Source organism: Anopheles cruzii, chromosome 2 (assembly GCF_943734635.1).
Source record: "Anopheles cruzii chromosome 2, idAnoCruzAS_RS32_06, whole genome shotgun sequence".
Lineage (NCBI taxonomy): Eukaryota > Metazoa > Arthropoda > Insecta > Diptera > Culicidae > Anopheles > Anopheles cruzii.
In genome coordinates this window covers 18160904-18173328 of record NC_069144.1, presented here as the reverse complement: position 1 = coordinate 18173328, position 12425 = coordinate 18160904, and the positions used below count along the sequence as shown (strand labels likewise).

Genomic DNA, 12425 nt, shown 5'->3' with positions numbered 1-12425 from the left:
ACAACTATTAACGGTTCTAGTCTTCTAGTGACACAGTGTCTCGTGTCACCCGGGTGCCTTCCATTGTAAATGTGTGTGTGTGCATTAAATTATGTCCTAGTGCTCGAAGTTAGCGTGTATGTGTGTTAGTGCCGGTCGCGTGTGAGCGGATGATGTGGAATTTCGCTGACATAATCGCGATCGTGTTGCGCGCTACTCCATCTCGATCGACCAAAGGGAGGTTAAATTTTTATGGTCCCCCCCTCTCCGTTCATTGTTGGATTCGGAAAATACAATCATAATTTGGGCAAGGAAACAAAACAACAAAACAAAATACCGAAAAACGAATTTACAAACCAAAGGGCTCCATCCGAATAATGGGCGCCACGGGCCGCGATTGGGATCATAAAATTCCACACTTTGCGCTGGGGTTTTCGGAGGGTATCCGTGAGAAAAGCTGCGTGAACTGTCCACGCTTAGAGGGAGCAAGAAAACTAATGGCAATACAGAGAGTGAGTGAGTGACAGAGAAAGAGAAAGAGAGAGAGAGAGAGAAAGAAAGCCGTTTCAAACCAGGACACGAGGCTGATGCCCTTAAACAAAGGTGAACAGTGAGTGAATGTGATCTGTGCGTTTGTGTGTGGGTGTGTGTGTGGGTCAGTTTGTGTATTTAAGGAGGAAGCGGCATACGCGTGTGTTTGTTTTGATACTGCGGCCAAAGGGCAGATGTTGACTGTTTCAGCAATTACAGAGTGTGACAGCAACAGAGTGTGACAGGCTGGCCTGTGGCTTCCGTTCCGAGGGCTAACTAGTAGCGATAGAGAGCGGGCGGGCGGCGGCAGATTGTGAGCCGAGAGTGTGCTCGTGTGTGCGTGTGTGACGTTTCGTTTGTTTGTTAATGTTTCCAAAAGCAATTTCGTACAATCGCATAATTAGTGAAACAGCACAACATATGGTTCAGTGGTTCAGCGCGCGCTCGAAATCGAACTCGAAAGAGGATGAAGTAAATTGAAAGTAAAGAAAAGGTTTGACTTGCTAAGGTGAATTGACATGAAATGGGCTCACTGACTTACCGGTATATCGTGCGTATGAGGTAAATGATCTCCTTTTCTCTGTGAAGAGTAAAACGGGTGGCACCAAAAGAGGGTGATGTGTGTTAGCAGATCGCTTAACAAGATGACGTCGTTGAGAGGGGAACACATTTCGAGAGTATGCACTCGGTGTACCACTAAGTTTCATATATTTTACGAATAATTAAATCGTGGAACACAAGATCGGGGGAAGTCTGTCGGTCTCAAGCTGTTTTTAATAGATACTACCCAGTTGATCCCACCAAATCAACATAATCACACACAATGGCGTTTATTTGACAACGACAAGCGAAAAATGTTCAAAACTTGAATGTGAGCATTTGAGAAACTTAGTAGTACACCACACAATAAAATCTGGTATGAATAAACCATATAGTAACGATAGTGCGTACTTACCCTATGCCTATCTAGTGGATCACCGTAGACGTCTCTACCTCTCCTATATACAAGTTCGTCGTACCGCGTTCTGTCCTCAGGAAAAATTAATTCCCGTATCTCCGTCACTAACGTATGCTGTGCGTCGGCGGGGGCAATAGAATCGGGAGGAAAAACGGTGAGAAAGTTAGCCTAAACAGGGCAAACCAACGGGCCAGGTCAGGTTGCGTACCTTCTCGGGTGTATCTAACATTTCTAATAAAACAGATACGAAGGCCTCTATGGTCATTCCTCTAGCACCATATTCCGCTATATAATATGATAGGTTAGCAAAATGATGACGAGGTAATAAGGATCTGGCTTTCTCTTCAACCATCGCCGACACCGGGCACTTCCTTCGCGTCCTGCGAAGAGAGAAGACGGGGATGTTGAAGCTGCTGGCCGTAGAGTGGCTCGGAGCGGAGTGCGAAAACCTACCTCACGCCGGTCGGGCTGTAGGCGTCCCACGGTTCCGGTTCAACGGTGGTACACGAGTGTGGCACTTTCCCGACGTCACGAACCAGCAGCGACATTCGTTTGTGGAACTTAAATTGACTAACAGCCTCGTCATGGGTAACCTCCATGAATGATTGACCATTCACCTCTAGGATTTGATCGCCGACCTGGAAGAGAGCGTATTCGGGCCGTGTCAGGCGCTACTGTCCTCGGTCTGCTCGGCGGGCTCACCACCACCACCTACCATCAGTCCTGCCCGATCGGCAACGCTGTCCTTGTCGACACCGGTAATAAAAATTCCTAACCCGTACTCGACGCCGCCCCGTATCATCAGCCCTAGCGACTGACCGGGCTCTATCAGTAGGTCGACTCTTCGCACTCTGCCCTCGCCCGGTTGTGTGTGTGTGCGCGCATCCAGCGGTTTTTTTACGATCACCACGGGAAATTCACACCCCCGGCCGGGAACAGGAATGCATGCCGGTGTCGTGTCGGGGAGAAAGAAATGGCAGTAAAAGATGGTGCAATAAATTTCAATTTCTTTTCCGTTCCTTTGGGTTTGAGTTTTTTTTCTGTAGCGGCCATTGCACAACGGTGCAACGCTGCGGTGGAAGAAACGAGGGAAAGCCACGCAGGGTGAATAGAAAATTGTTGCTCCGTTGAATAATTTGCCGGAGCGCTAAAAAGGGGTTCGTGCGGAAAAATCGGCGCGTGGAAAAACGTTCATAATGAGGGGCATTATTTGAAGGAAAGCGAGAAAAACTATCGACAAATCTTATGCATTGGTAGCTTAATGGGTCTCTCGGCGTAGTTCCGCGAAAGATTTCTTGCTGTAAAAACACAAAAGAGGCACGGTGGTAGCACTGCCCTATTAGAACCATCGCAACGAGAGCTCTAAGTGATTCAATTTTGCTTAAAGTTCCATTCGATTCCAATTTTCCATAAAACGACCATGCTTTTGGTGCTTTTCATCAAGAATTTCATCAAGTCACTATAGTCGTCGTTTTCGTTTTACAGTCTTCGTATTCATTATCGTAATTAACGAAAATTTCTAATGTCATAGATAATCGACGCGAAACAGGATTGGAATAGCACCGAATTAAAGTTTGCAAAATATCCTAACAGTGTTTTAATGTAAAGCTTGAGCTTAAAGTTTTGTTGATCTAATCATAGTTTTTATATTAAAATTTTTTTTTTATATTCCTTCTTTCACATTTTCGCTGCCGATTATGAATTACTTACACAGCTCTGTTCCCTGAATCGAAAAGGAAAACTTTTCACACGTTTTTTCCCACCTCACGTTGTTAATAAGCATAATTAATAATGGGGAAGCGAGATCGAAAACTAACAATGACACCGTACACTGTTCGTGTTCAATAATGTAGAGCAGGATTTTTTGGTTTCCTTTCGCCCGGAGACGAAGTGAAAATGGATGCTCGTGTGGTAAAACGTGGACGAAACTCAGCATCGGGAGGTATCGATTTCTAATTAAGACAAATTATCATCCTCACCTATCACGTCGTTCAGGTCGTCGGCCACCGTACTCGTACGGTGGCGAGGCGGGCCGTCCTTGGCGGTCCATCCAGGAGCAGGTTTGGCGGTTCGGCGGCGGCGGATAGATGCCGGGCGGCGGCGGCACGAGATCGCCGGCCACGCGGCTCCCGGCCACCCGGGGGTCCGGGGGCGGTCCGAAACCGTGCAGCGGGGCAGCCGAGTTGATCATCGAGGCGGCGGCCGACGGTGGCGCCCGTACGGTCATACTGATTTGCCTCGACGATTTCAGGATCTGCACACATCGCTGGGTTGGTGAGAAAAAAAGTATGGCAATAGGAAAGAGAGAGAGAGAGAGAGAGGGAGGATCGAGGGAAAGAGAAAGAAAGAAAGAAAGAGAGAGAGAGAGAGAGAGAAAGAGAGAAGATATCTAGATGGGTAAGGAACTAGAAGAGGGGTTTGTAGCACGACACGCTAAGCTCAGGACACGCAGCTCGCGCGAAGAGAACGAATACGGGTCGGGAAAGCAAAAGCGCAGCACAGCAAGCGAAGCATGGCGATGAGGGCGCGAAGACGGCGGGCTACACATGTATCATTCCCGCCGGGAACTAGCCACTAGCCGGTTTTTCCTCTCGTTACGTGAAGCACTTTGAATTAATGCACCGTGCACCGTACATGCGGCGTTGGAAAGTACAATGTAAGTAGCGGGAAGCGCGCAATCCGCGTCGAGCCGTACATCACGTTCCATTTCCGAGAACCTCCGGTAAGGCCGGTCGGTCGCGGACGCGCCATGGCATGTGGTGCGGCGACAGGAACAGTCCATTTGCGTGCATCAATTTAAAACGACACGTTGGCAGAGCGCCGGCCGTCGGAAAGTTGTTGACACTTCGTTACCCGCGAAGCGCGCACAAACTCTCCGTGTACGAGCGGTTAGTTCGTTTTTGAGCGATAGTTTCCCGGTCGAGTGATTAAGTTTGGTAGTTAGCAGTAGAGTCTAGTTGTAGTACGTTCGTTGGCTAGCAGATCAGATTATGGATCTTTTGTAACAATCAGAATCTGCATTTTGCAGAATCCTTTTCAACATGCTGGTGCACCGTGTCAAAGGTTAATTAAAGTAACGGTCAAACAGCTTGCTCGCTGGATAATTATTCAGGTTTGCCCTTCAGAGAGTGTAAATTATTTTCTAGATTAAAAAAGTGAACAAGAATGGCTTCAATAAAGGCTTAGGAGAATTAAAAAAAGGCCGGAATGGCTGTACCACTCTGCAGAAAGAGGCAAAGTAGTTGACTAGACTAGGCGGCAGCTTTCTGGCAAATAAATGAATGACCAGGCGCCTCCATCGAATGTCCCATCGTCGCCCGATGGAGACGCCTGGTGCTCCACCGGCAAGTCACGGCGTACCATGCGTCTCCATCGTGCGGTGATAAATTTAAATAAATTCCCACCAACGCCAGAGCACATCGCGGCACAAGTGACTCATCCGGAACGGAACTACCCAACGGCCAACGGCAAAACTATGATTGAAGTGAGAAATTAAATCCCACCGCCCATTAGCACACACCACCGGTCGGTCGACCGACCGACCGGACCACGGGTCAAGCATCAATATTGTTGTCCGCGTCGGCGCGCGCGGCGTGATAATTATGTTAATATCTGGCCCGGGCGTCCGCAAATCCGCAAAAGCGATTCCGCCACGTAAAGGGAAAGAAAACACTTCACCATCACTAGTATATCCTTGGACCGGGCCCGGCCACACCAGTGTCTGGTGTCGATTAGCAAAGTTTTACGGTGCCACCGTGAAGCCGTACACAGGCGCTGACCACCGGGCCACGCTCTCTGCAGATGCAGGCGAGGCCAAACCGACCACATTCCGTATTAGCCACCGTACAACATGCGGTGGTGTGACGCAACGCTGGGGCACTCATTTGAATTTCATATCCTGCCGGCCGCATCGTTTTATATTTCAAACTTTGACCACCACCGGCCGGACCGGAGGACGCGGGTATGGCGCGTCCAATTTCATCACGCCACGTGACCTCAGTATATTTTCTTCCTCTCTCTCTCTTTCTCTCGTTTTTGCTTTTCTTTTTCATCCGTGCGATAATTCGTTAGCCCAAGCCGGCCGCGTCTTGGAGGGCTGAGAAAGTTGTAATTTATACGGGCGACTGCCCACTACTACTGCTTCGCCCGGTTATCGGTAGGACACCACAGTCCGGACACCCGCGGCACGAGGCGCATCCCAAGACCCGGGTCACCATTTACGCTTTGTTTACTCTCTTTCCGGCCAGGGATTTTCTTTGCATTTCGACGACAATCACGGCGGCGGTGTCCAACACCAGCCACCCTCTGCCAGCCAGCCCTGGTTGGGGCTCATTTTTCACACCGCAACACGTCGTGCTTCAGCTCTGCTTTCTGCAGCGGCTTTTTAGGGTTCGGCCATCAGTTTTGCTACACCGGGCCGGCCGGCCGGCCACTCGGCTTCGGCTCGGTGTGTATCTTTGACGCCCCGTTGCAAAGGGGGCATAATCCGCTACGAAGAGGGGGCGAAAAGAGGGATCCCTGTTGGTGGTGGGCAGGCTTTGCGGTTATGCCAACAAAGCCGAGGCGGATCACATTTCGGTGACAGCAACCGGGAAGATGGAGTTACGAATTTTTAGTGGGCGAATAATTAGTAGCACGGCTTCGCGAAAAAGTAGCTCAGGTTTGTTGCCAGACAGCCCCAGGTGGAGCCAATAACTAGTTAAGCTGCATTTTTCTTAGTTAGCAAGTCACCTTTTCGTGCATGTTTTGGTTTATTAACAGGTGATACTGATTCTCGCTACTAATCCGACCAATTTTTATTAATCTGGTTTTTATCCAAACGAATGGAATCATAAATTTCCTTTCGTTTAGTCATCTTCACGCTGAGGTTTAATTTTATGTTTGCACCTTTTTCGTAAGAGATTTTTGGTTGAAAGAAAATCTGTTAATATTGTTTGTTGTTTGGTTTGTGGAAAGAATTTTACGAGCATTCCAAACAGACTGCTCTATCGATTTCAGATCGATTAATTAAATGTGCTGATCGTGAAAAGACGAGACTAGAAAAAGATGTCATTTTGATTAAAAGGTGCCTCTATGGCGTTCAACAGAGCTACCGCTTGACGTACTTATTCTTTTTGCAGGAAAGTGTGCCAATCATTTACAGATGCTTGAACGTTCAAAGTGCCTAAGTTAGCTGTCCGCTGGAGTGGCTTGGGAATGTCCGCGATTTTACATGACAATTTTTGATGACATTCTTCTCGTTGCATCGCTGACTGTAGCTTATCGCGGATTGTTATTACCCTCTCAGGCAGATTGGTTCGAAGATTCTTTGAATCAAAAGTCGTGAAATCATGTTCCTCACGTCCGTTAGGCTAGCTTAACTACTTATTGGTCGACGGGACGGGACACTATATACTAGTTCTATGAAGAAAGTATTGTTGCAAGTGAAATAACATCTAATGAATGCACTAATCGGAAGAGAAACACACTTAAAAATGGCTGCCTAAAAATGCTCCCTATAGCCTCTAGCGGTACATTCACTATTCGGTGATGATGATGGCGTAAGCTTGAGGCAGCAGCAGGCGGCAGACAGTAATAGGGGATGGCAGTGAAAGACAGTGACAGACCATAGACAGGGAGAGAGACAGACGGACAGCGAAAGAGGTGTTCTTCTTTCTATTGCCAATCTTTTTTTCATCTTAAAATAGTGTGTAATTCCATCGCTTTTCGGGCCTGCCATTTTTTATGGGATCTGATGTTTTTTTTGGGAGGGTTTTAGTCTTGACATGATGATGGTGGCATATGGCGCACGGACCGAACCTCTTTTCTTTGGTGCTCCGTTCTCTCTTCCGATATTATATTTCGCCAGCGGGAACATTTGCAAACACATTTGACAATTGAATGTGGAAATGGACGAAAAGAGGAGGCCAAAGCGCGCATGCCATTTGCCGATCGCGAAATCGAAACGCGATGATGATGTTCCGCGCGCGAGAGAGAGAGAGAGATAGAGCGCGGGCGAGCTTTGCCAATGTGTGGCGGAGGTTTAAAATCCAATCAATGTCCTGAGCTGACGCTGACTGAATGCTTATTTGGGCACCCCCCAACATCTTCCCTACTTCAAGGGCCCCCCGTCGCAGGAAAGCCAACCCACAGAGTCCCGTGCAGAGCCTTACCTTAAGCGCTTCTTCGTGGTTGATGGAGGTGAACGGCGTACCGTTCACCTCGAGTATCGTGTCACCAGGCCGCAGTCCAGCACGTTCAGCGACCGAACCTTCCTCGATTCTTGAAATGTAAACACCAACTCCTGCGAAGCACACGAAGAAGAGAACGATGTTTTATGAGTAGCCAGAAGCACACCGGGGTGTCCGTGGCTTGAAACGACGGTGAGCCGACGCAGTGAGAGTGCGCGAGAGGAAAACGGCTGCAATCCAATAGCCAATTTTTCCGGGTTTTTTCGATTTCGTTGCAAGCTGGGCCGGTGTGGTTTCTGGTTTCCAGGCGCGGACGACGCGAATTTAAATCCTCCACCAGAAGGAGCTAAAGTAAAAAAGCGTTGGGCGATCTTGGGCGGGGAGAGGAAACTAATTTTCCGACCATTGTGGGGCGCCCTCGGCAGCCATCGGGCGGCTCGAGCAGAAAATACAATTGCAATTGTTGGGAGCGCGGAAAAGCGCAAGAAGATGTATTCGGTGGTCAGAATAATTATACGCATTTTCCGACGACGACAAATCCTGTTCGGGGCGGTTCTTCCCCATCGAATCGGAGCATAGAATCTACCTTAAAACCGAAACGAAATTACTACTCCGGTTCAACTACAATCTGTCGTTCTTCCTTTTTTGGGCACGGGCCGAGAGTATCCTCGAAACACTGTCCGGGCGCTGCGGGCCAACGCGGTCTCCGGGGGTGGTTTCGTGACTGGAACCATTTTGTCTGTCACCGATTATTGATTCACCGGTTCTCGGCGGACCACATTGCGCTGGCCGAAACTGGATTGTCGGACTTGCGGCCACCAAATGCCGGTCGCTTTCAAAAACAACTTGGCCCACCGAGTGTGCAATTATTTATTCCGACCGCTGCTGGACTTTACTCCGCTTGCGGTCTTTTACACCGAGAACCTGTACACCTGTTGAAATACGGTCCCCCACCTTGGGTGACACTTGGGCAAATGTGACAAATTATTTAGTCCCTCGGAAAGGAAGTTTAATTGCCTAGGCCCAAGATTCGAGATAGTGGCCCCGTTCTAGAATGGAGACGTCGCAAAACGGGATGGGACGTGTTATCTTTTAGAATGAAGTTTGCAGAATAAGACCCTTTTGCCGATAAATCCATCTCTCTTTTTCCGTTTTTAGCCCGATAGAATTTAGTCCATTTTTTCCCGTCTCTATCGCTTGCTCGACACTACACAGGGCACTTTTTTCGCCCCGGCGCGATTGGCTCGGTGTCAGAAAAAGGTTTGTTAAAATGTCAATCATTTTCACACATTCCGTTGTTTTTTCTTCTGTTTCTGGTGCGCCGTTCCCCGGTTTTGATGCAGTGAAATTGAAATTAGATCAACCAGGCGAAACGTCAGCTGGCAGACGTCGTCGCGTATAGGTAGGTCACAAGGTGGCAAGGCCCCGAGACCAGGATGGCACCGAGCCAAACAGAGCCCGGAGAACATGGCTGGCCACCATACGGTGACGTTGTGTGGCTTGTTATGCCATTAGTGGGCATCACACGAACATCGTAACCGACTGCCTCCTCCGTCTTCTTCCTGCTTCTTCTGCGGGGGTACTTACCAGAATCTTTACCACCCTTGACGCAAATCCCGAACCCGTGACTGCTGTCGGTTTGCTGATCACGTGACATGTTCACGGTTCGGGTCGTTAGCTGATGGATGTTTGCTATGCTGCGATCTCGGTCGCGATCGCGATAAATCTGACATAAAATAGAGCGAGAGCGGGAAAAGAAACATAGAGCAAAAGAATTGGTTATTCGAACTTGAACTTATGTTAAATTTTAATAACCGTAATCCATTGTTGCACAATTGTAGCAACAAACTTCGTTATTTTTGAGAATAAGTTTTCAGTAATAACCAATAGCAATTTCAATTTATTTTAAAAACTTTTTCGACTGATTATTTTTTACATTATTCAATCAGTTTATAATTGTTTAATGAATTTCTTCGAGAGTTGCCTAGTGCCAAGTTTTTATCCTTTCGACTGACCTCGCCCATCTTTAAGTTGGAGATAATTATTTAGTCGTAATATTATGACCAAAATCAACCGACCATCATCTAGCAACATTTTTGAATGTTTTGTTGTTTTAATCTCTTTGCCCAATGTTCATTAAATCCATACAAAAGAGACATTTTAGGGCTTCTGATAACGTCGAGCAGATACAAGATAAATGATACAAGTCCCAACTGTTTAGCTTGCATTAAAATAATGAAACGTTGTAAGTACCATATGGTACTGAACAAATAACAATGTTGGAATAAATAATTTTATTTAAACATTCAGCGATGTACTCATTTACTTTAATGAATTGTGTTCTATAATCCAACCATAAACCATAGCCAAAGCTGATGAACAACAGAACAAATATACGTGTTACGTATACGTTATAAACGTTGATGTCAATTACTACATCAAAGTGAAGACCGCGACGGAATACTTACTTGATGGGTGGTGGAAGGCGGACTGCTGGCGGGACTTCGGCGGCCACGGTCACGTGTACCGTTACTATGATAACTAGTAGGAACTGAAGAAGACGAACTGGTTGTATTAAACATTCTTAGGACCTGCTCTGGCGATATAGGCCGCTTCTTACCATTATGTCTGGTAGAATTTGGAACTGTGCCTAATTTGTAATATATATAAGGAAGTTGGAAGTTTTCAAGCTTACGGTCTCGAAAGCGAAATTGAGAAAGGCAATTGAACAACACACACAGCACGCGGGGAGGGCCCAACCGCTTGCTGGCTCCCCGCGTAGAAGATAGAAAGAGATAGCGTGGTAAGGGAGTTTTTTTTAGAAAGAGAGACAGACAGAGAGAGAGAGAGAGCGGTAGGTAGCGGGAAACTAAAGGGGGGACAGTGGTCGACGAAATGGGTTGAAGTTTTCAGAAGCGTGTTCCACAGGAAAACACACGAAGACATACACGAGTCACCAAACAGCCACAAGGATCGAGAATTAGCCAAAAAGTATTGAACTTTGTCAATAAACCCGAGTGGTAGTGAGGCAGCGAAATGGTTATGACCGCCTGTTTTTGGTTGGTTGGGGGCGAGTTGGACGAGCTTCCTGTTGGAAGCTCTTCTGGCCGCCACCACAAGACACACAAGTCAGCGATGGTCGAAGAAGGGTAAATTTCGAAGAAAATGGAAAGGAAATACATACACACACATACACACATTAGGTTTAACATCTATGGGAAAATAATCAATAAGCACACACCAAGACACAGAGGGCAGAGCACGCCACGAAGGCGACGACGACGACGGCGACAGAAACATTGCCCACATCACAACGCAACACGCAACATGGCAAGACACCGGCGCGCAGTAGAACACAAAACGAGGACACCCACAACGTAACAGAGACAACGTCCACCGGAAACCGGAAAACCCAACGGTCGTCGGCCACGCCGAGTTTGGATTTTGAAGTTATGCAGAAAGCAAGCACCAAGAAGAAGAAAATGGAAAGAAGGTCTCTGTGCCGGACACTAGGTCGCGCTTGCGGCACCACAATGCACAATGGAAGAAACACAGAAAGTCCGACAACTTGCACACTACCAAACGCGGACAATACTGACACAGTACAAGGCGGGAACACCAATATACGGGGATGTGGGACCAAATCCGAGCTACGAGTTTTGTGGGCACAACAAAGGACAACGAAACAACAGGAAACGGAACATTCACAGTGGAGCTTCGCAGAAAAGAAAGGTCCGCGATCAAACAGGGTTGTCCGTGTGTATCTGTCTGTGTGTGTTTGAGTGTCGCGCGGAAGAGATTATGTGCTAAAACGGATGTGCGCTTTCAACCGCCACAATCGGCCACAGCACCGTTCCTGTGTGCAAACTCGTGTTTGGTCTAGAATTCCTAGATAGGGCAGGGTCCGTTCCGGGGGGGCGGTGGGCATAACAACAGGCGGGAGACACAATCGGGAAACGGGGGAAGGATCACAGCAAGGCAGCTAGAGACAGTCGCAGAAGAAAACAGAGAGAGAGAGGGATCACGAGCGATAAAGAGAGAGAGTGAACAGTGGTGTAGAAATAGAAAGGGATTTGCACGTTTATGTGTGTGTGTGTGTGGGTCTGTGTTTTTGTTCAGTGTCCTGCTCTCAATAACCGTCGCAAGCTCCGCCACATCATCGGTAGTGTGACGGTGCTCGACTCGCGGCGCGCCCGGTTGACAGTCAAGACATAATGGCAAGTAGAAGAACCACTCGACCAGTCGCATTTTTTGTATTTAGTGTAAAGTTTAGAGCACAATAACGTGTATTGGCATCTATCGTGTGTGGTGGTGGTGGTGGTCACTAGCGAGAATTATCGGCCAGACTACAGGAGTACAGGCTGGGAGTCCACAAAAACCAACACGCTACTCGGGAGCTCGAGCAGAAAGAACTAGTGGTGGATGCGCTAGTGACTCTAGGCAACTCTAGGCGACTCTAGGACGAGCTTTAGACGAGCAGCTACTTAACATCAAATGGGATGCATGGATGAGCAACGCGCTATCTACTATTGCTATGAACGGCGAAGTGAGAACGGACATAGAAATGGGAAAAGAAGACTTGGAACAATAATCTCTTGGAAAGAGAGTCCGGCTGGCTGACTTCGGACTGAGCAGCGACTTTGCAACAGTTGTCCGTGCAGCGCACGCCCAAGCATCCAGAGAGTAAAGTGAAGCTTATGGTCCGCGGTCCGGTGAGTGAGTTCCACGAAGAACCTTCCAGAGCCACTTGGAGTTCCTGTGAAGTCCGCATGGAATCTTCCGCTCTT

The 12425-nt window shown here is 47.9% G+C and overlaps 1 protein-coding gene across 1 annotated transcript in view; it reads right to left on the bottom strand.

Moving 5' to 3' along the window:
* LOC128268882 (uncharacterized) overlaps positions 1-12425 on the bottom strand; it is a 50843-nt gene that overhangs the window by 37057 nt on the left and 1361 nt on the right. Inside the window, exons 2-10 of the mRNA XM_053006174.1 lie at positions 10107-10288; positions 9226-9364; positions 7621-7751; positions 3448-3734; positions 2184-2319; positions 1922-2106; positions 1677-1848; positions 1466-1582; positions 1052-1090 (exon numbers count right to left, since the gene is read on the bottom strand). Of these exons, the coding sequence (XP_052862134.1) occupies positions 1052-1090; positions 1466-1582; positions 1677-1848; positions 1922-2106; positions 2184-2319; positions 3448-3734; positions 7621-7751; positions 9226-9364; positions 10107-10288 (1388 nt within the window). The remainder of the gene's footprint in view (positions 1-1051; positions 1091-1465; positions 1583-1676; positions 1849-1921; positions 2107-2183; positions 2320-3447; positions 3735-7620; positions 7752-9225; positions 9365-10106; positions 10289-12425) is intronic.